The 24023-nt window shown below is 40.0% G+C and overlaps 1 protein-coding gene and 2 long non-coding RNA genes across 3 annotated transcripts; all 3 read right to left on the reverse strand.

Moving 5' to 3' along the window:
• Nucleotides 1-8304: 8304 nt before the first annotated feature.
• On the reverse strand, nt 8305-8617 carry LOC144989130 (uncharacterized). Its single transcript, XR_013653286.1, has 2 exons — nt 8541-8617; nt 8305-8458 (listed from the first exon to the last, which is right to left on the reverse strand). It is a non-coding gene; the product is annotated as an uncharacterized LOC144989130 (long non-coding RNA).
• Nucleotides 8618-17579: 8962 nt separating this feature from the next.
• On the reverse strand, nt 17580-18046 carry LOC101167017 (T cell receptor beta variable 29-1). The gene is made up of 2 exons (XM_020700936.3): nt 17989-18046; nt 17580-17911 (listed from the first exon to the last, which is right to left on the reverse strand). Exons 1-2 carry the CDS (start codon nt 18044-18046, stop codon nt 17580-17582), a joined length of 390 nt encoding a protein of 129 aa, XP_020556595.2.
• A 553-nt stretch (nt 18047-18599) lies between these two features.
• LOC144989129 (uncharacterized) lies at nt 18600-18948 on the reverse strand. Its single transcript, XR_013653285.1, has 2 exons — nt 18824-18948; nt 18600-18747 (listed from the first exon to the last, which is right to left on the reverse strand). It is a non-coding gene; the product is annotated as an uncharacterized LOC144989129 (long non-coding RNA).
• Between the last annotated feature and the right edge of the window lie 5075 nt (nt 18949-24023).

A 24023-nucleotide genomic window follows, 5' to 3' on the forward strand; every position in this document is an offset into this window, starting at 1 on the left:
CATAGATGAACATCTGATCTGTGAATCAATCTGAGGAGGTTCCAGAGTTTTACCTTTGATCCAGAGAACAAACAGCAACAAGCTGAGGAGACCACGTCTGCTAGAAGACATGTTGGAAACTGAACGTGTCCGTTATGTCTGGAAGCAGTTAGAGATGAAGACATGCAGGGAGGAGTGTCTCTGCAGGCTGTGGTCTTCTTTCTTAAGAGGAGCAAAAGTTTCCAAATGATCCGTGTCGTGAACTGAACTCGGTTCAGTCACATCTGAAAGCTTTCAAACTGTTGCTGGTCCTAAAAACTCCAGGGTGGGAGGATCCTCAGGTGATGCGTCTGTTAGTCGCTGTCTTTGAAAGCGTGAAAGAGACTGATGGTGGTTTAGAGATAAATTATGAAGAATCAGGCAGATAAAGTTTAGTTTATATTGAACATGCAATGTTTTTTTTAATGACCTTTATTTAAATTTAGTATTTAACACAACAGGAAACTGCTTGAAAATGCCATATGAATAAAAAACAATAATTTTGAGATTGTTTTTTATGGCTACCACTTCTAACCCCCCATTTATCCCGTCTTAGTTGCCCTCGCTGGCTGAGGCTGCGTCAGCACCCCCCCCCCCCCGCCCGCCACCCTGGTCAGAGCAGCACATGAAAAATTCTCGATGAACCACTTTCTTTCTAAATGGCAGCTATTCATCTCTTAAATATTTAAAATCCCGGTCTGAAATGCTGGAGCAAGAGGGTAACTCTACTTTTGGAAGATTGCCACACTAACGCTGTTAAAGGTTTTGAAAAGTAAAAACAAACAATTTATCTCAAGTGGCTTCCTTCTGATGCTCAGGTAAGGAGGAGGCCGATTGAAATCCGTGGAAGTTTAAATTTGTAGAAGTTACTAAAGTTTTTTTATTTTTTGAAATTCTAGATGGCGGCCTCTTTAGGTCGCAGGTCAACAAAACTTGTTTGTGGTCGAGACGTAACCTGGTGGCGTGTTTGTGAAATGTCATGAAATTTGCTCAAACGTGGAAAAATCAGCAAATTTCATAGTTTGCCCCAAAATGGCGACCAAGCCATGGGTGCTGTGGCCATCCCATAATAACTTTGAAACTTCCTTTAGGTATTCCCAACATGTGTGTTTGGGTTTCATTAGAGGATTTTAAATACCCGGTACTTTTTCAACCCCGAAACATTTCCTTTTTTTTCGATGGTTTCTCCCGCTGTGATGTCATCGCTTATCTTCACTCTTCAGAAAGAAGAATTATTAAAACAATCCGGTCCTTCAGTCTAGGACTGCTGCAGCAAGACAGAATAAAACTGTAAAAAAAGATCAAACTCGTGAGCAAACACGCCTCCTAGTGGATAAAGGTTTCTCCTTTTTTCTGTTTGCTTCTCACTGAGGAGGAGCTTTCTGTGCTGATATCTCTGCTGGCATTGCCACAGCTGTGGTCTCCTTTAGTTTGTGTGATGTGGAGCCTCAGCAGCAGGAGGTTTTTGTACAGCAGAGCAGTGATGTGAAGCACTGTGGAGACGAGCTGCACAGAAGTAAACGGCTCTGCTGCCCTCGCTGATTCCTGCTATGGTTAAGGTGAACGTCTGGTCTTTGTCTGCACTGCCGCCCATCGTCACTCCCAGTCCGCTCTCTGGAAACGCGCTTCCTGACATCATGTATCCAAGAAGCTGCATCTGACCGTCCTCTGACTGTTTGCACCACAGACCGGTATCATAGCTCTGAATGCTGTGGGAACATTTGATTTCAGCTTCTTCTCCAGCATGTTTGAAGACATGTGCAGGCGTCTGGGTGATCTGGTCCATCAGAGATGAAGCTGAAGAACAGAAACAGAACACGTTCCATGAACTGGGTCATGTGTGCTTGGAGACGTGTGAGGAAAGTTTCTCTGACTTTACCTGAAAGCAGGAGGAAATTCAAACTGAAGCAGCACACAGACAGGATCTTCATTTTGGCTTTGAGGACGTTTGCTGTTTGCCCGCTCTGTTGGTGCAAAAAACCAAGAAGGGAGGGGTCACTGTGACTCCTCCCCCTTTCCAGTCATCTCTAAGCTTCACTGTTTGTTGTATTTCTGCAGCCCTGCGGTCTCTCTAACAGTTAAAAATTTAGCACTGACTACCTCAAAAATAATATATTTTGTTTTATTCAATTATCAGTTTTGTTTTGTTTTTAGTGACAATGGTGCAAAGCCTGCTGGGTATCCAGAGTAGAGCACCTGATGCTACAGGGGGTGCTAAAATGACTGTGAACATTTTTTTCCCCTGCTTACTATGAGAGAAGTTTGTTACTTTCAAACGACTGACACTCAAGTGGAAAACCTTTGACTTCCTGATTGAAGCTCATTAAAAAACAAAGACCTGCTGCAGTTCTCCAAGTGACCACCTGGGGATTATCTCACAATCTAGCAAGCTGAATCAAATTCCCTCCAATGGAAAATTATACAACACAAACTAATGAAACTATCAGAAGTTCTAAAAACGGGAACTGGAGGCGTAAGAGCCAAAATGCTGGAAACTGGGATTTGTGGCAAAAAACGTAAACATTTAATAAATAAACTTAAACAGGACAAAATCTGTGGAGAAACAAAAAAATCAGATGACCTGACAATGGAGAGCTGAAAACCCCCAATTGTACTGACTAAAGACAATGAACAGAAATGAAGACAGCTTTTTGATGATTGACATGAACCTGGAGTGACTGACAGGACAGAATATGACCAAAAACTCCACTAAAGAACTGAACTAAACTGCAGAATCCTCACAGCCACATTATGATAACATTAAATATCAATAATTCCAGTATTCTGGGGCTGCAAGTTGCAGGATGTCTGTGTTTAAAATATTATCCTCTGGATTAAACTTGATTCATGTGGATTATGTCTGCAGCTCATTGTGCCAAAATAAAAAGAGCCTCCAGTGTTTTATTGCTTTAACGTCTTCCAAGTCTACGATAAAGTGAAGAAACTCACGTTGGCTCTAATTTGTTTACATAAAAAAAATGTTTTTTATTACTTTCACCAACAGTAGCTAAGTATTTATCTGTTAGTGTCAGCAGGTAGTTTGTGACTGCTTGCACAGATTGCTGATGGTGGATGAAGGACACCTGTGTGGGAGGGCGTGGTCACATACAGAGCAGGGAGGCTGTCATTCTCTTATAGAGCACCAGTGCGCGGCCGGCGGAAGAAGAGGAGGACTGTTGGAGCCGGTGCGTGGGGTTCCTGACACTTGGGCACAGCCTGCAGCAGGAGGACTGTTGGAGCCTGTATCGTTTGAGTTTGGCCTGCTGCTGGAGCCAGAGACGCGAGGTCCGTGACATTTGGGTGCAACCTGCAAGGTGCAGGCAGGAGGAAGGCTTGGAGCCGGAGGTGCGCAATTCAGGACGCGGAGGCGGCAGAACATTGGCCACAGGTCTTCATCGGGGCGCGGACCAGTAAATCGCTCGCGTGGAGGAGAAGGGAGGCAGCACACCCTCAGGAAGATCTCCCACTGCCATTTGGAGACACAGAGGGGTGAACGGGCTTCACCCCTCCTAAAGTTAAGTGTGCCAGCTACACACTGAGCTTCTAGGAGCAGCCTGTAGCTCAGTCACCAGTGGATTTTAATTGGGTTTTATATGGATTGACTTTTAACTCCTTTGCATGACTGTTTTTGTGTTTTTAAAACTATTTGTGGATTTGCCTTGTTTTTATTGCATGTGAACTGGTGGCTTGGAGTGCAGGCCTGCTCGGGTGAAGGACTTGGGTGTGGGACGAACATCAAGGCGGACACTTGGACAATGGCGTGATATGGACAATTACTACCGCTGTTCTCCTGATGTGTTGGCTTTACATGTGTTTTATGTCATTTTGTTTTTAGTTTTTTTTTTACCATTTCTGGTTTTAGACTGTTTTTATTAAAACATTTTAACTATCAGGGCTTTGGCTATCTCTGGAGCAACTAGCAAACTCCCCAGCAGATCCCTAAAATTTTTGATTGCTTTGGGGCCTCACCCCCACCCCTCTGACATTAGTAGTTTATTTTCCCATTTATGGTGTTTTTGCAGTTCTTTTCCGACTCTGAGCCTCTGCTCTTCCTTGAGCACGTCCCTGCTAAAAACCATTATTATTGGAGGATGTGTTCACAACGAGTTTACGAGGGGAATTTGTACTTTCTCTGTATTTGATCTTAGAAAGGGGGTGCGGACTTTTCACAAATGGGTTTTGGTAAAACTTTAGTTAATAGAGTACGGAGCCCGGGATCTGACATGGGTAAAATAATAAATATTCCGTTCCCATAAAATAATTAATCACGTGTTTAGTCATTCATGAACACCGATGTTAGCGATACTTGGATTCACAGCAGATACCTTCACATTTCTGTCTGTGTGTCTCATTACATTACATGGAAGACAAGGAGGATGTTTAGAGATCAGATTTATTTATTTTAAAAAGCTCTACAAAAGCATTGGTAATCACGTCTCCATGTCTGCGTTCACTTAAATTCTGGTACAGTCTCTGTCCTTCCGCAATCAAACGCTTTCCGCCGCTATTTCCATGTCTCTGTGACCCACATTTGTTCAAGAGGGGAAAAATAAAAACAAGAATCATCTATTTATTATTGTCTTGATGAAAATAATAAAAAAATAAGATGTGGGATGCTCAAACGTGCTGCTTCCCCATACCGCAGTGATTCTCCGGACATAGTTTGTTTGAGCTTTCACTGCGTGAAAAGAGCCAGAATCCATGAATATCTGTTGGGGATACACTCTTAAATATCTGAAGAATCTGGACCATGTCTGGTGCATATTCAGACAGGCAGCATATCTAATGATGTCCGGGCAGAAGATACTGGTTGTGTCTTATTTTAGTCATATACAAGTTCCGAATATGACCTGAAGTCATATCAGGAAACATCTGGAGTAAAGATACTGAAGAAGGTAAAAATCCTGTAGTATCTGTAGTGTATACTTAGATAAGTGTTGAAGCATTTCTCATGCATGTCCTCCTTAGTTACCATTTGCCGTATTTTGTGATATGTGCAAAGCCGATACTGCATTAGGACATGTATTGTCTATGGATATTAAATGTATCACTTGTTTGATGTGTGCCTTGCCTTGGCCGACCACTACGAGCTCCGGGCCGCCGCGGAGCTGTTTTGCTTGTCATGCCTGCGGTATGGGATATTGTAGTTTAGGGTCGAACAGAAATAATAATATTCAGGACTTTCTTTTATTAACATACTCGTTAGCAGTCACTTAACATCTGAAGGCTACATGTTACGTTTCCCATCATGCATCACACATATCCCATAATGCATCTCGACCAATCAACGTGTCCCTGTAACTGTGGTGCATTCAAAGACAACAGGGTAAATGTATATCAGACTATCATTTCGTTCCCACGGAATCATAAATGCGTGGGAACGAAATATTATTTTGTGGGAACACTTTATTTTTTTTATTTTACCCATGTCAGATCCCGGGCTCCGTACTAGAGCAGCAGGATTCTGACACAAAAACAGGATTCTGATTGGATTTCTGTACTTTTAGGAGTTTCATTCACCTTTTTTTAGTGTTTCAGTATTTGTAATGTAACCTTCACTTAATTTCCATTGAGGAGTAAAAACACAGAGACCTTTTAAAAGTCCTGTGAAACAGTGGATTCTTCATTACACTGAAACTATTTCTTAAAGGGATCTCAGAGTAAAACAAAGTCTCCACAAACCAATGGGACACGATGCAGTACTTTAAAACCCTGAAGCCACAAACTAGACTCATTGAAGAAGAGAAGAAGCACAGATGGTATCAGCTGAGAGGTTTTTGTTCAGCTCTCTCATGGGTTTGTATCGCTGTGTTCAGCCACAGAACAGAAATACAAGCCTTTATCTCCAGGTTCCACCTTCATCACTGTGAACGTTCCTCTCTCAGGTTCTGTCTTGGTGGCTGAGAACTTCTCTTTGCTGAAAGCTCCAAAGTCGTAGTCATTTTTTTTATTGCTAGGAGTTGTGCACACAATCTGCTCCATGGTTCTTCCAGGCAGCTGTCTGTACCAGTACATCTGGAAATACTGAGCCCCCTTTGTGTGGCTGCAGTTCATGGTTGCATCTTGACCCTTCTTGGTCCACAGCATGGAGGTCTGGCTGACATCACTACCATCAGTTCCACCTGAGTGGAGAACAATGACAGTTCCATAGATGAACATCTGATCTGTGAATCAATCTGAGGAGGTTCCAGAGTTTTACCTTTGATCCAGAGAACAAACAGCAACAAGCTGAGGAGACCACGTCTGCTAGAAGACATGTTGGAAACTGAACGTGTCCGTTATGTCTGGATGCAGTTAGAGATGAAGACATGCAGGGAGGAGTGTCTCTGCAGGCTGTGGTCCACTGATCTGAGGAAACGTGAGGAGGTGAAGTGGGCAGACACTGCCCCCTACTGGTTGAAACAACAACAGCACTCTATGGCTTTATAGCTCATAATCATCTTAAATTGTGACCTTACAACATTACATTAAAATATAAATTCTTCCAAAGGCTGCAAACAGAAAAAAATGAACCTTTATCAAAAAGAACCAGCACTCTGAATGATCATGAAAACCTGGTTTCAGTTCTGTTTGCTGCTTTGCTGCAGGTGTTCCTGATTCAGTTTGTGTTGATATGAATCAGAGGGTTTTTGTGCAGAAAAGCAGCTCATTCAGTCACTGTGTCTACTAGCTGCACAGTAATAAACCCCACTGTCTGCAGGGTTCAGCTTCTCCAGGAGGAGATCCGACTTCTTTGATCCGTCTCCACTTATTTTGACATTTTTCATGACTTTCTCCTCATAGGTGACACTTTCATAAACGGTATATCCAATGAGATCCAGAGCAGAGTCATTCTGTAGCTTCTGGTACCACAATATTGTATCGTATGAAGAGATGGAGTGATTGCAGCTGATGGTTGCAGAACCCTGAGATCTTCCTAATATTGTTGCTGGATCCTGATGGACTTTGCTGCTCAGTGAAACGTCTGTGTTGGAAGAAGAAAACACATGAAGAAGAGACAAAAGGGTCAATGTGATGAAGCAGATGAAGGTCAGACCTACAGGAGAAGCAGCAGAGAGATCCTGCAGACGTTTCTCATCATCATGTCTGGATCTTCCTCTGTGTCTCAGTGTGGACTGACGGCATGAACGTGACAGGAGATCAACTCAGAGGGGAGGAGACACCAGCTGGAAACACTTCTGCATCATTCCTTCTACTTCTTGCAGGATAAATATGTGTCAAAACAAACAAGTAACCAAGAAGAATGTCAAATCCATTCACATGTTAGTTTCCTAAAGTTCAGCCCACTGTTGTTTTTCCACATCCAAAGAATCCAAAGGGAACACTCTTAGAACATTCTAGACTCTGGATGGTCACATGTCTTTGAACATGGATTAATACGTTTCTGCTGACATCGGGTCTGTGTTTCCACTGTGATGCACTCGGTCAGTTTCATGTTATAGTGAAATAAACCTACTGTACCTCTATCCAAATGGTGTTTTCCAAGATTGAGTGTTGGTTTATTTTAATTTGAAATGTTTTAATTGATTTAGTTTGATTCGATTACCTCAGACAGATTGATCTGGTTGGAAACTTAGGAAGAGAAATCAATTCATCAAATAATTGTTATGAAGCCCAAACCGTAGCCTGTTTGCCTGGATGTTTCATAATGGCAGCCCCAGGCTCTCTGCTGCCCCCTTTTGGTTTATCTTTGTTACCGTCATGATGCTGTTCTCCTTTCTCTTCCCTACAGGTGCACTTTGTTATAGGCGGGGACTCATGGTGCACCTGAACCCATCTTCCCTGATCCATGCAGTATTCAGATCACTGTTAGATCCATTTTTTTCTAATGCAACAAAATCCAGTGGATCTTCTGAGCTGTAGTTGTTTTTTTTTCAGACCAACTTTTCTTAAAGTGTTTCCTCTTTGGTTAGCATGCTGCTCTTTTTAAAAACAGAACCCTGCAGTGTTAAAGTGATTCCTTCCTCATCTTCAGTCATATTTACGCCTTTACAGGTTGAATTGTCTGAGTTTGACACCAAACTTTGCTTTAATCTGCCACTTCTAACCATCAGAGGCAGCAGTCCAGGTGCAACCGGCTCTCTTCTCTGAGGAGCAGCAGGAGGTTTTTGTACAGCAGAGCAGTGATGTGAAGCACTGTGGAGACGAGCTGCACAGAAGTAAACGGCTCTGCTGCCCTCGCTGATTCCTGCTATGGTTAAGGTGAACGTCTGGTCTTTGTCTGCACTGCCGCCCATCGTCACTCCCAGTCCGCTCTCTGGAAACGCGCTTCCTGACATCATGTATCCAAGAAGCTGCATCTGACCGTCCTCTGACTATTTGTACCACAGACCGTTATCATAGCTCTGAATGCTGTGGAAACATTTGATTTCAGCTTCTTCTCCAGCATGTTTGAAGACATGTGCAGGCGTCTGGGTGATCTGGTCCATCAGAGATGAAGCTGAAGAACAGAAACAGAACACGTTCCATGAACTGGGTCATGTGTGCTTGGAGACGTGTGAGGAAAGTTTCTCTGACTTTACCTGAAAGCAGGAGGAAATGCAAACTGATGCAGCACACAGACAGGATCTTCATTTTGGGTTTGAGGACGTTTTGTGCTGTTTGCCCGCTCTGTTGGTGCAGACAACCAAGGAGGGAGGTGTCACTGTGACTCCTCCTCTTTTTCCATCAACTGGAGTATTTGGAATATTTCTGTCAAATAACAGACGTCGGTCCTTTTGAGATCATGGATTTGATTTTTCTTTTAGATAGAGAGAGATTCCCATTGGCCTTCTTTTATTAATAACTAAAAAAAAAAGGTGTAATAAAATTGACATTTTTTGTGTATTTAAATTCTTTCCTCAGTGAACTTTTGCATTTTTAAATGTTGGTCTGTTTGTTTTTTCTGTTATTTCCAAAATGATGTTGGATTATGAGACGTTTTCAAATATTTTTCCTTTTTTTAGCTGACAATAAATGGGAATTATTATGTGCAATAGCTCATTTTGTCTTTGGCAGAAGAGAGTGTACTGCCACCTAGTGGTTTAATATTTAGTTTTCATATTTTCAGGTTTTATTCTACGTAAGGATGCTGTTCCATCCTCCTCCTCTTCCTCCCAGCTGCTCATCTTGGTCAAAGTGAGTTTGCAGGACGGAGAGTTCAGAGCACAGACATGAAACAATCAAAGGATGGACAAAGCGCGTCCATGCAGCCGCTGCTACACAAAACAGCTGCTTTGGTTTGATGTTCCACAGGAAGACGTCCATATGACAGAAGAAGGTTGGGCTGCATCGTGAGGAGGTGGGCCCATTCCATCTCTGCTCAAACCGCAAGTGCAGGAACATGGAGATTCCCGCATCTCCAGGCCGTTTCCATGACGACAGCAGACCGGAAATGTCGTTTTTATGCAAACAGTACTTCACTTTCCAGAGTATGTTCATTCAACTCAAACGGACAGAATCATAAATGAATGGGAAAAAATGTGCATCCTCAAGAAATAAATAGATGTATCATAAATATAAATATTTTTAAGTCTTCCAGACAAAACTGGAATTTTTAACAAAAAAAGTAACAAATGGTACAAAAGCGGAAATAGTTACTTCATCTGAACTTTCAGTTGTCTTTACCTGATCAACTTTTTAATTTTTTTTTTTTCCAAATAATCCTTTTTTTTAACCATCAGAGTGAATAAATACTTTGAATTTGTTTGCATGTTTCTTATTATAGAAACAATGACAAATGAAGAAGAAAATCTCGTAAACTTTTTCATTATTTCTTTCTACATTTTCTAAACATGTTTCTTACTATTCTAACCAAATAATCATTTACAATAATAATTTTGATCACATTCTGATTTTTAATGCACTTTTAAAATAAATTTTTGCTTTTAAATTGTAATTTAATAATTCGTATATTTATATATTGAACACGAGCTAAACACTGTCACCGTCTGGTGAGAAGAGGTCATTACAACCGTGGAAACTACAGAAAATGCTGTGGCTGATTTGTTTTATTTTATCTGTCACAGATTTATTATTTATGAATGATATAAATGTACTCAGGTTTTTAGAGACTTTTGTCACGTTCAGATTAAAAGCCTTGAAGCCGATCAGATCTCCATCAGGAAAATGTGAAACAAACCCTCAAAAAGCAGAAAATCTCCAACAAACTCCGCCAGGCTGCTTTTCATTCAGTAGGCGGAGCTTCAGTCCCGGAAGTGGAGTTCGTGACGACCCCATTGATAAAATGCCAGAGTCCATAACGTTCCTGTTTTTATAGGAAGTTTTTTTTTTCAGTTTTCCATTTTTGCGTGAAAAATGAATGGGGGGTGGGGGTCATAAGTAAAATGAGTGCATTTTCTGAGGAACCCCTTCACTTCATTCTGTCCTTGTTTTCCCAGCATCTTTCACTGTGGAGCTTTACATTTCTACATATCAATGTCATGAAAACTTTCAGGCAAATATATTTTCTTTAGAAATGAATTATTAAAATAAAAACTAAAATCGAACAGCGGACAGGGGGGTTTAAATGTGCAGGGGAGTTTCTTTCGGCACAACAGGACCGACATGATGACGTCACTACGAGAGGTTCAAAGCGATTGGTTGTCACCCCGGCTGAGCGGCTGGTCACGTGCTCACTCCACCTGCGGCAGAGTTCATTAAGAGTATTAGGGCCAGGTGTGATAGAGCGGTTCATTGCAGTTCAGTTCAGTTCAGTTCGGCGGGAAGCGTCTTTGGTGGGGCTCCAGGTTCGTGGTTCTTCATTCTGTCCGGTTTGTTTGTTTTAGATTCTGCTTTTCAACTTGAAATGTGATGCTTTTTATTTAAGTCATTCATTGGGGATGGATTTTAGACACAACCTGTGAGTTTTCCAGCTGAGGAAGAGCGTGACCATGGCTGTGTTCTGATCACTTTCCCAGAATTCTCTGCTGGAATCTGCTCAGGACAATGAAAAGTGGACCTCAATCAAACAAAGAGGTAACTACTTAAGTAAACGCCTTTAGCCTCAACATAAAGACAGACCTGTTTGTGTTTATAATTCCCTAAAAGACTCAACTTCTAAAGTATTTTTTCTCTTTCTTTTAGGAAAATCTTCAGCCTGTAAGTCCCTCATTTGTTGTTTTGGCCGCCGTGCCTCTCTCTTCCTCTTTCTCTAAGCTTGCATTGAAGGTGACTTTAGTCCACTTTGGTTCGGTGCAGCAGTGATGCTCTGCTGAGACTATTTGGCCACGATGAGGATGGAGCTTATTGTCTAAGGAACTTTCAGCTGAAATGTATAATTTATCCTCCTGCTGGTTTTCCAAATGTGCTTGAACATTTTTTTTTACTCTGATCTCCTTTCATGGAGTTCCTAACAAAACCTGCTGTTCGTGGCCGTAAAACAAAATAGACTTAAGAGAATTTATAGTTCATTTGCGTCCTCGCCTCCGTCATTTTACATTTTCTGCCATTTTGGAGATTTCATCAATCATCTTCATGAAGGTATGTAACAGTTTTTAAAGCACACACCCACATTTCATTTGCGTGGAGCATTTCATCATCATGGAGATCCTCAAAAGGTACGTCCCCTATACCTGCTTCTTTCCTTCCAGGCCACCGTGCCGCCCCCTGTACGACCTTCTGGCGCCGTGCCGCCCCCTGTATGACCTTCTGGCTGCCGTGCCTCTTTGTTTCTTGCTTTTACTCTTCTTTTTGTCAATTTTTGACTTGTGTACATCAAAGTGTGATTATTTATTTAAAACTAAGTATTTAATTGTTTTACTTGTATATTTTTCCTGTTCCAGTAAGTTTCTCCTCTGTGGTAAAGTCACCTTCAATGCCGTTTCCTTTCTGGCCGTCAGGCTCAGCGTCAGGTTTTAGTGTTTGCTCTGAGTTCTTGGAGCTTTGAGGTTTGGAAGAGTCCAGTCTGGTCAGGGTGAGATCTTCAGGAAACTGTTGGAAGGACTCTGTAGGTCTGGAGCAGAGGTTGTGGTTGTTGGGCTGGAGCTGAATCGGTGAGGGACTTGTTGGTTTGGCGGACCATCAGAGATTCTGTCCTTTTTCTGTTTCTTCCACGTTTTGGATCAGTTTGTGCAGACTTTGTTTTTCAGGTGGTGCGACGAAAGGTAAGACCCATTTTTATATTTTATTGCTGGGCCTTCCCGCCGTGGTTGAGCCCTATTTACCATCGGGTTGGGTAAAATGGATTTGGTTGATCAGTGGTTGTGATTTCTTTGGTTTGCTGGTTCAAGTCTTTGAACACGGATCTGTTCCAAACGTTGGTCTGAAGGTTCGGTTCTTGTTCTGAAAGCCCAGCCCACAACCAGGGAGCTGTAGATCAGGGAGGACTGCATGCCCCACCTGCCACATCCACCTGCATTGGTGATGCATGAATGCATGTCTGGGTGGTTCTTTCATTGCACAATGGTTTATTTGGGAGTTTTTCCTTCTCTGGTTCGTCTTTCTGTATCGACTTGATCTCCTCTTTTGTCTCAAATGTCTCCTTTAGACCCTCGGATCTCTCATTGGCCTTTGGTGCTTCAGTTCTTTTGCGTTGGACCGGTCTGGATGCTGGTCCATCTGTTCCTCATGGGTCTGGGGTTGGGTCTCGTCCGTCTACACCGGTCTTTGCTCTTTGAGCCGTCTTAGTTCTGCCTGTTCCTCTTTCTTGATCCTTTTTCTCAGAAGTTTCTCTTAATTCTTGAACCTTGTGTCCCTTATTCCACCTTATCTCATATTTTCATTTTCTAGAATTTTCCCTCTTTATCCTTCTTCTTTGTCTCAAACTTTAACATACTTTAAATCTTTTAAAATTATTTAAATAATAAAAAAATAAAATTAAGCTAATATATAATTTCTGCAGTAATTTAAAAAAAGTGGCAGCAAAATATGAAATGAAAAGCAAAGGATGTAAGATGAAAATAAAATATAAAAATTAATTATAAATGTTTAAGTTTAGTAATAACTAAAATTAAAATACCCAGACTTGTACAAGTATGCACTTATAGTTGCAGCAAAATATTTAATCTAAAGAAAAGGAGGTAGAATATTTGTCTTGGTCATTCTTCAGCAAATTTCCTTTAAATTCTGTATTTTAGTTCATGTTTAAATTTTGTTTTTAAGCGATTGTAAAGGGAGGCTTCCCTGCAGACGATCTAACATTACCTCTGATTTTAACTTTTTATTTTTTTTGATGGTTTAAAGAGCTCTTTTGGACATTTGTATGTACACTAACCAGTTTCTGTCATGCAGCAGCTTCAAGAGAACTGAAACCAGGATGTCAGAATTCAATGATCCAGGACCGGGAAGTGGGATTCACAAACACACCACTGGCAGCAGCTCTCAATGTGGAACTGGACCTCTGGGACGGTACCATTAGAGTCAATGGAACTGAAATGTAACTGAAACCCAACCAGTGAACAAACTGAACATCGGCGCATGAAAGATCAACCACATGCGGCAAACCGCATGGAAAACCTGCACTAAAGTGCCCGGACAAAGGAATAGTTCACAACCCTGGAGTTTCTGTTCCGAGAGACGTGATTGACAGGACGCCCGACAAAGAGTCAATAGAATCTATCATCTGAGTTTGTGTTGCATTCAAAGCCCGGCTCCTCACCGCAAAACTGGACTGTGGCGGCTTTTTAAACTGCTGCAAAACCTCGTAGAATTTTTAGCAAATTGGCTGCTTGAAAAATGGAACCAAAGCGGAACTTGTAACACTATTTATTGATGGGACACTCCATGCAGAGAACGGCCTTTAAATTTTTTTTGTTTCAAGAAACAATGGAACTGGGAGTCCTGCAGACTTTAGATCATCAAAATATGCATTCTCTGACCTTTTTATTTTGATCCTGTGTGGAACTAAGCATGGAAGTGAAAGCAGATCTTGACAAAGATTATGGAGTTCAGGGACCGCCATGTGATTTAAACGTTCTGGTTACATTTACAACCATCCTGTCCTTGATCTACACACCTGAGATGGTTGTGTAATGCTGTTGACTTTAAGGTAACCGGTCCAGAAAAATGAAGTTTTATTTTAAAGTATGTGATTGTTTAGGTCTACATGGGGCGGTAGCGACTTATTATAGGATGACTTAGACGGTCCATGAAAATCAGTTAAAATACTTTTTTCTTTTCAGGTTGAATATGGTAATTATCAAAACAAGAGCTCTGGAGAAACCATGTTGTATGTTTTGTTCTGGCAAATGGGTGGAATATAAATTCTGAAAGTTGAAACTGAACCAACTTTTCTTGATGAGTTGGGTATTTCTCTCCTTGGTGGTTTTTGTGGGTTTTACTTATTTTTTTAAACGTTTTACTTAACCAGGGATTTTTGTGATAACCATTCTCTTTTCAGGGGAGTCCTGGTCCAGACGGCAGGAACGATCAATACAATCCTTAACTGCAATTCAAAACATTTACAGGTTTCATTTCCAAACCTTTGAGCAAACGTTTAAATTGTTCTTTCTTCCAGGTTTTTCTAAATTTTGTCCTTTTTGTGAATTATTTCTTGTATTCCAATAATTTTTTTGGAACTTCTGTGTGAACTCTTGGTATGGTCAATAACGGTGATTCTTGAACATAGAGAATTGGTTTAATGTTTTTATATTTGCAGATGTAAAATACTGTAAACACATCAATAACACGTGTTCTGTGCTGATTGTACATGAGGGGTCTCTATGGTCTTTGCATTGTCATGCTGAATATTTAAATCTTTATTTTTTTTTTTCTGGTGGCAGAACAAAACCACCTTTTCGCAATTACAGCCTCCAGGTTTCTGCAGAACTTTTTGCTTAAAGGAACTTTTCGGTAAACACCGGCTGACTTATGTGACACGTCTGACATTTCATCCTTGTCATTTAAACAAAATCTGATTGGCCACAAACTGCTTTTTAGGTTCATATGTCAATGTTCTTTAAAAGGTTTGGTTCCAGGGAGAACTTTCCTTTGAATCAGGTTCCATTTTACTTCTTTCAGGGATAAGTGGTTTTTAATGGTGAACTATTTCACAGGAGCCAATTTAAACCAAGACCTTGATGATGAGGGTGGGGGGAGGGGTCTTAATGTGTTTTAACCAAATGTTTAATCAAATATTTGACGTGCACATTTCAGAGGTGAATGTCTTACCTGCTTGCTGATGTAACAACTTGAATTTACATCAATGTCTTCAGTCTGTCTGACATGACCGTATAGACGTATAGATTGTTGTTCAGGAGGGACTGCTTTTCTTTACTAATCTCTATGTAGTTTCTGGTATGTTGATGAAAACCAAATTCTTTCTTTCAGGTTAAAATTATTTTTTTGAACTCCAGTGTGGATCAGAAAGTCTTGACAGATTTGTCAGCCATATGGATGGTTGGTCAATGCTCTTTATCCACAGTGACTGCATTTTATTCAGCTTGAGTGGATGGTGATTCATGAGAATCATTAATCTGCTTAAACCTGAAGTTTTATTGTGATTCTGCACTAAAAAGCACCATGGGTGTTATTTTATTTATTTTAAAGCTGTTCTACTGATCTGCCATGTCTAAACGGCCGTCTAACCCACTAATGTAGAAACTGGTCCCAGCATTTGCCTTCTCTTCATGGAACATTTCTTTCTCTGGCAGGATTTGGTTGGCTTTTTCAGTCACAGCCTCCAGGTATTTGCATTTCCTTCATCGCCTAAAGGAACTTTGTGGGTTCCTGTACAAAAACAAACTTCTGACTTTTTCGTTTGACTCAATGAAATGACCCTGTCCTCATCATGAAGTTAAACTGGTCTTAAAAAGGTAACTGTGTTTCACGTGATTCAGTGTTAAACTTTTCAGATCGGTTTCAAAGACCCGTCTAAACTTCAGAAGTCTAACGTTGGGTTGAACAGGAGGTTCTGTTTGTGTGGTAGAACGTCCTGGAAAACCAACTGTTCTCTGATCAACAGTGACGTTGCTGTTGGCAAACCAGATCTGTATTTTTTGGTGGAGCTGCAGGAATTTTATTAAATTCTTTGTGTTTTACTAGCAAAGCAAAAGGGCAAAGCTCCAGTACAAAAGTAAATGTCTGGTCACACAGATGGTTCCTATAAAAGGCCTGAATGTCACCAGCTTACCGGCATGTTCTTCAATCTGTGGGTCAAACTGTTGCATTTATGGCAGAACATCAATGTCTTTGCATTAAAAAGACTTTTAGATTTCTCAAACATGGCTTTTTTCAAACTGACCTTTTGAATGGGATCTGTAAAAGAGATGACTTTATCCTATTTTCTGGAAATGGATCTGCCAAAAGAACTTTTTATCTTGGACCAAAGGTTTTGAGTCTTGAAGTTTTGATTTCTTCAACCTGTGGCCTGGATATTTGAACTGTTGAGGAAAATGTCGTAATTTAAAATGGAAGAAATGTATTTGTCCCTCAGTGGTGAAACTTTTTACAAAATCTAATTGACATGAACGGAGGAACTCGACTGTTCCAACAGAGAAATAGGGAAAACAAACTGTGGGAAGCTGGAGAACAAAGTACTGATGGACGGGATGGGAATCGTTCATGGAGACAAATGGATGATCATAAATGGAGTTTTGTCGTTTGGATTGAAGCTTCTGGCTGGGAAAGTGGATTGAAAAAGGTGAAAATGCAACGTGCACACTACTGAAAAAGTGAAGGATGATGTGATTTGGGTTCTCTTTAGACTCTGAAGATCTAAGGGATGTTTGAAGGAGTTTCATCTGGAGCCGTGCATCCAAACTAAAGGCTTCTCTCTCCATCTGGTGAAACTAAAGCTTTATTTTTTAATTCTTGAAGAATTGCTTCCACAATCTGAACAGACTTGGACAAACTGGTATTTCTTGGACCTGCTGGAACTGCCACAAACGATGGATCCCACCTGTGGCATTGAGGAGATTCAAACCACTGCTGAACAATGTGATTTGTCATTTTACTGCAGATATCTGATGTCAAACTGTTTTCATGTGAAAAGGAAATTTCCTGAAGTATCAGCAAAACGGTTGCTGTTAAAAACTCAATCCTCAATGTGACACTAGTGGTGAGAAGTACTAAATGGTAAAATTACTAATGCAAAATAGCCAAAGATGTCAAATAACCTTTAAAGGTTTTAAAAACGCTCGGCTAATACATTTGGATTACTAAGCCAAACTTAAAAAAAAAATTGTAAAATTTCAGACAAGTTAATCAAACTCTATATTAAAATAACTAAACTTCTCGTGTTTTAAAAATTAGTTTATTAAAAATACTCAATCTTTGGAAATAAATCTTTAAAAAATAATCTAAGAAAAGGTGAAGTGTTATATAGTCCTAGAATAGAATATAAATTTCAAATTGGCTACAGATTAAAAAATGTAGGTTTGGTTAGGTAATGCAACCACAAGGAGCACCGTCCAGTGCTGCCATGTGCCGGTCCCAAGTCCGGACAAATGCAGAGGGTTGTCGGGTGAGTATCCGACGTAAAACCAACCAAATCAATGCAAGCGGAACCAAAAAAAAAATATCTGTGTGAAATTGAAGACAATCTACACTTTAGAAAATGTTTATTCGTTCTATGCATGTTTGAGTTCCTCCTGACGTGACAGAAGCACAGATGGGATCAGCTGAGAGGTTTTTGTTCAGCTCTCTCATGGGTTTGTATCGCTGTGTTCAGCCACAGAACAGAAATACAAGCCTTTATCTTCAGGTTCCACCTTCTTCACTGTGAACGTTCCTCTCTCAGCTTCTGTCTTGGTGGCTGAGAACTTCTCTTTGCTGAAAGCTCCAAAGTCGTGCTCTCCTCCTCTTTGAGCTGTAGACGTGAAGACGACCAGCTCCATGGTTTCTCCAGGCAGCTGTCTGTACCAGTACATCTGGAAATACTGAGCCCCCTTTGTGTGGCTGCAGTTCATGGTTGCATCTTGACCCTTCTTGGTCCACAGCATGGAGGTCTGGCTGACATCACTACCATCAGTTCCACCTGAGTGGAGAACAATGACAGTTCCATAGATGAACATCTGATCTGTGAATCAATCTGAGGAGGTTCCAGAGTTTTACCTTTGATCCAGAGAACAAACAGCAACAAGCTGAGGAGACCACGTCTGCTAGAAGACATGTTGGAAACTGAACGTGTCCGTTATGTGTGGATGCAGTTAGAGATGAAGACATGCAGGGAGGAGTGTCTCTGCAGGCTGTGGTCTACTGATCTGAGGAAACGTGAGGAGGTGTAGTGGGCAGACACTGCCCCCTACTGGTTGAAACAACTTAACCACTCGTTTGCTTTTAATCATATTAATCTCAAAAACTATTAAGTTACATTACAGTTAAATGCAAACTGGTCCAAAACCCTCAAATAGCAAAAATGAACATTTATCAGAGAACCAGCACTCTGAAGGATCCTGAAAACCAGGATTCAGTTCTGTTTGCTGCTTTGCTGCAGGTGTTCCTGATTCAGTTTGTGTTGATATGAATCAGAGGGTTTTTGTGCAGAAAAGCAGCTCATTGAGTCACTGTGTCTACTAGCTGCACAGTAATAAACCCCACTGTCTGCAGGGTTCAGCTTCTCCAGGAGGAGATCCGACTTCTTTGATCCGTCTCCACTTATTTTGACATTTTTCTTAAATTTCTCCTCATAGTTTGGAGTGGTGAGAAATGCATGTCCAATGAGATCCAGAGCAGAGTCATCCTGTAGCTTCTGGTACCACAAAATGACGTTGTATGAAGAGACGGAGTGATTGCAGCTGATGGTTGCAGAACCCTGAGATCTTTCTAATATTGTTGCTGGATCCTGATGGACTTTGCTGCTCAGTGAGATGTCTGTGTTGGAAGAAGAAAACACATGAGGAAGAGACAAAAGGGTCAATGTGATGAAGCAGATGAAGGTCAGACCTACAGGAGAAGCAGAGAAGCAGCAGAGAGATCCTGCAGACGTTTCTCATCATCATGTCTGGATCTTCCTCTGTGTCTCAGTGTGGACTGACGGCATGAACATGACAGGAGATCAGCTCAGAGGGGAGGAGACACCAGCTGGAAACGCTTCTGCATCACCTGCTGATCTTACTCTTTAGCGCCCTCTAGAGGACAGCATTGATGGGATCAGCTGAGAGGTTTTAGTTCAGCTCTCTCATGGGTTTGTATCACTGTGTTGACTCACAGCACAGAAATACAAGCCTTTATCTTCAGGCTGCACCTGTGAACGTTCCTCTCTCAGCTTCTGTCTTGGTGGCTGAGAACCTTTCTTTGCTGAAAGCTCCAAAGTCGTGCTCTCCTCCTCTTTGAGCTGTAGACGTGAAGACGACCAGCTCCATGGTTCTTCCAGGCAGCTGTCTGTACCAGTAGATCTGGAAGTGTCCGTGATCTTTGGTGTGGCTGCACTCCATGGTGGCGCTGCCGCCTTCCTCCGTCCACAGCAGGGGGGTTTGGGTCACGTCATTACCTGCAGATGAATCTGAGAAGAGAAAGTTTGTTACTCTTTGTCTTGTTTCTCAATCCAAACAAACATTTTTTAGCTCACCTGACGTTTGCAGAAGCAGCAGCAAAAAAGCAGGAAGACAGTTTCTGAACACGAACATGTTCACTGGATCAGTCAGAGCAGCTCAGGTGTCATGTACTGCAGGTCATGTGACCTTCAAAACGTCACTGAGATCATGTTGGGATTATGGAGCGCCCCCTGCAGGCAATCCTACCTTTGTTCACTCATCTTTCTCACTTTCCCCACCATTTAGTCTTGCATGCTAAGTATTTTTGGTCCATGAGGATTTTTTTTGATACACTCATGCAAAATAGTTTGTATCTTCGTCTTACTCGACTTATGTAAAAGTTTGCAGCGTACTCGTTTTATAGTTTGTAAAATATTAACTTGTTTTGATATTACGTATGAGTTTTTTTTCTTTAAGTCATTTCGTGGCTATAGTAATGAATGGGCCGATTGGGGGGGGGGGTTGAAACTAAAAACTAATAGTCATATTAAATAGAAGCTAAATCAATAGTTTGTTTTAAATGCTGTACTGTGCAGCCGGTGTTTAAAGTTTTAACTTTTTTTTTTTTTTTTTTTTTTTCCCCAGATCTTGGACCAGTTCGGCTGTACTTAAGCTTTTTTATTTATTGTTTTAATTATTAAAATGATTTGAAAAAGTCTGGTTTAGCATGTCTAAATGGATGTAGAGAAGTCACATCTGGTTTACTAGATCTGACGTGACTTGACCAATAGATGGCGCTCTGAGTTAAGGCTTCTGCTGCTGCGTCCTCTAGACATTGTTCTGTTTTGTAAAATAAACATATTCTAAGCTTTTAACTGAAATAAATTCCATGTTTGTTTAGTTGAGTGGTTATGAGAAAAAAATAATCCAAAAGATTTCTACATCCAAGGAAAAATGGATTAAAGACTCAATTTTATGCTGAAAGTCAAAAGGTAAACATTAGTTGGAAAGTTTTGCCTCTAGAGGTTCTTTAAAACCTTAAAGTTCAGTTTTACTGATTACAACAAAGGCAACACTTGAGTAATTCTTTGCAAACAGGATTGTTTTTACTATTTAGTTTTTTTTTAATGTATTTTCAGTTCATGTTTATCTATAATCCTTTCACATTGCTGCTTTTGATGTCATCAACGATAAGCTTCCAGACGATGATATCCACAGACGACGGTGTATGTTGTATGCTCAGGCAAACACGCTTGCATGCAGGGTTTATTCACACTCGGAGAATCTTATTATTCTTTTATTTAAAACTTACTGCCCACCTGTGGACAAACTCTAGGGCCTCCAGCATGAGGAAGCTACAGGTAGCCCATAATGATGCCCTAAGGATTTTATTAAAACAGCCTCGGTGGTGCAGCGGTTTGTTGGATCTGGAGTTAATACTCTAAGCTTTATTAAGACAGTTTATCTATTGTTTTATTATTTCAAATGATGAAATCATTTTAACTCCCACCAATGTAAAGGACAGCACTTTTCCATACCAACCCCCCTATTTGGAGGTTTTGGTACTGTCGCCTTTTTTAAAGTTTTAAGTTTTTTTAAGTCAGCAGTTTTAGTCTTTTTATTAAGTTCATGATACCTCATTATTTTACTGTTTTTATACTTTTATGACAGTTTTTTTTATACTTTGTCATCGTTCTAATACTTGTTTGAGTGTTTTATTCTTTTCCTTAAGTCTTTTATGTTTTGTGTATTTTGTGGCAAATGGACCTTGAGTCTGTACTAAAGCTTATGATTTAAACACGCATGTTCATGTTTACGTGTTCTGGCTGGGGCCGGGACGCTCTCAGCTGCTCCTCCTCTCTGGGGGTGGGGGGGTCCACTGGCCTGGTTTCAGGTTGTCCTGACTACCACGGCTGCTGGGATGTCTGCTCTGCTGGGGGCTCTGTGTTGGATGTGGGGGTCCGGGTTCCAGATGCTGCGACATCGTAGAGGACAGACTCTCCTCAGGACATAAAATGTCTTTCAAATATCTATTTGCTCACTAATCTAAACAAAATAAAAAAACAGTTCAAAAGTGAACAAACAAATAAGAGCAATAAAAATACTCTCATATGTAAATTAATGTGAAAATGGTTCAGCAAAATGAAATGTTTTTGTTTTTTTTAATCCTGGAGAAAGCGCTTGTTTAAACTTGGCTGCTTTATTACATTTTTTTTTATTTTTTATTATTTTAACAAAAGTATATCTCTATCTCTATCTCTCTATATATATATATATATCTTTTGGTTTTGAATGTCAATTGATGTTACCAACAGAACTCAAATAGAAACAGGACAGATCTCTTTTATATGAAGGTTATTGATCATTTTTCTTATTCTTTTAGTCTACATAGAAACGTTTTTTTTCTTTCACCCTAAACCTCTTTGCACCTGGATGCTGCATATAATTGGAATTCATCCAATGGCATTAATTGAATTGGATTTTTTTTACATTTTAATTTGGGAAATTTGTCTTTAAACTGAAATTTTGTTTGAAAAAATCCTTTTACGCCTTAAAAATACATGAGGAGTTTAGATTTTTATTTCAGAAATTCAGTATAAAACCTTAAATTGTGAATTTATTGAATTTATTTCAGTGTTTTTGCTCTTTTCTATGAAAAGAATAGTTTTAATAGCCTAAAGATCAAACACAGCATTTTTTTTTGTAGAATATAATTATTTTTTTTACAAACTTACGAAATATTTGAAGCGATTAATTTGAGTATATTTCTCCCAGATTGGACATTTTTGCCTCATTTAAAGAGACGAATCCTTCTTTTTCAGGATAGTCTTGTTTCACGCAGTGAAATGGTCTGAATACGTTTTTGCACAGCTTTGCAGGAGCGGCTGAGACGAACCGTCAGCCGTGGTTTTTATTGGTTTCATCACCACAGATGTTTCCTGCTTCTGTCAAAAACAACAAACAGGTTTGCCAAAAGAATAGGAAACTTTCTATCAGCTGAGGCTCCATATAAGATTTAAGAAAAAATACAGCGTTCTCTATTTATTCATGTGAGATATAATCTAAAAATAAAACCTACAATAGACAAAATTCATGAATTGGTCAATATCTTTACTTTTTACAATAATTACAGATGTTTAAGGCTGTAAAACTCCTCACTTTAAACACGTTTCTCTCTCTTTTTTTTTTTTAAACTCTCATTTAAAGAAAATCCAGGATTATAGAAGAAAACAACGATGTGATCAAAGATCGATGTCCAAACAAAAATTTGGTGAGGAGAAAGTGAGGATCCAACCAACCAATCAGCATTCTTAAAAATATAACCATGAATGCAAATGAACTTATTTTATAACTATTCAATTTCTTTTGGATACTTGATATATTTTCCCCAAAATTACTGTGGATTTTGTATCTGAAGACCAGAAATCAAATAAAAAAAAAGTCTGTTTACTTTAATCAACATTAAATCTGGGGGGTTTAAATCAAATGGTTCATATTTAATATTAAATTCTCACTGTAAACTTATATAATTCAAATATGTGAACAAAAAATAAATGGTTCTCATTTAAAAGTACAAACTAGGGATTGGCCGATTAAATTTTGTTGTCCGATACTTAAGTGTCTACAATAACACAAAGTTTAGATTTCCTTTTTGTTTCTTTATGAAAAACTTTTCTTTCACTGGACAATTACATTGAACTTCACCTTTTTACCTTACAGCAAAGGATCTCATAGGAACAAGCATCACTTCAAACCTTCATATAAATATATCTGTAAGCCTTCAGAGCATTTATTAAATATTGGACAGAACTGTAAACCATAAACTCCCCATTTCCAATAATCTATGAGGAACAACATGAATCATTATCAAAAAAACATTTAGATAAAAACAGTCTATTACTATGACTGTAAACATAAGCTTCCCAATCTATTAGGAACAAGTTTACCTTTTTTAAAAATAAAGTGTTTCTGAAAACAGTCTGTAGATTTTTAAATATCGGACCGATAAACTGAAATGATGCAAATATCGGCTGATTCTGGCGCCGATATGTTGCCGACATAACTTTGTATTTTACTAGAAATGACTCTAATTTCCATTTGTCCTCACTGTCAACTTTGGTTTTTTCTTATTTTTTCCAGTTGGAATTTTAGAAATGAGCTATAAAGAAGGTTCCAGCCGTGGATAATCATGGAACGTAGCCGATCACAATCAGAAAAACCCAGCTCATCCTTCCTGACTTCACATATTTAACGATTTCAGCCAGCAGAAACATATTTGGAGCCTCAGATCGGGGTAAACAGCTGTTGTTGCTAAGACACATGTTCTGGTTTTTTAGCCTCGTTTTGCACTAAGGTGCTCGCCGTCCAGCTGTTTGCTCGGGGATGTGCACGGAAGCAGCTGCACTCAGGTTGTGGTGACGTTTCCGGCACAGGAAGGAGCTGCGGGCGGCTCGGCGCCACATCCTGCACGCTGCTGCAGCTCTGCACGCCTCTGCACTTTCCACAGCTTCATCTTCCTCTGACCTTCGTCTGTCAGACGACAGTTTGGTTTTTGCTTTCATGTTTTGTCAAGTTTAAAGATGCAGCAAAAACCTTAGTGGAAGTATTAGTTTAAAGTTTTCTCTGCAGAATTTAAAGGATCACCTATGGAATATATGAATCGTATCAAATGCA

This window comes from Oryzias latipes, chromosome 22 (assembly GCF_053564925.1).
Source record: "Oryzias latipes strain Hd-rR chromosome 22, Olatipes_Hd-rR_3.1".
In the NCBI taxonomy this organism is placed as follows: Eukaryota; Metazoa; Chordata; class Actinopteri; order Beloniformes; family Adrianichthyidae; genus Oryzias; species Oryzias latipes.

Coding starts and splice junctions, on each gene's coding strand:
- LOC101167017 (XM_020700936.3), bottom strand. CDS start 18,046: ATGTCTTCTAGCAGACGTGGTCTCCTCAGCTTGTTGCTGTTTGTTCTC. Junction 17,912..17,988: donor GTTTGTTCTCTGGATCAAAG/GTAAAACTCTGG, acceptor TTCTCCACTCAG/GTGGAACTGATGGTAGTGAT.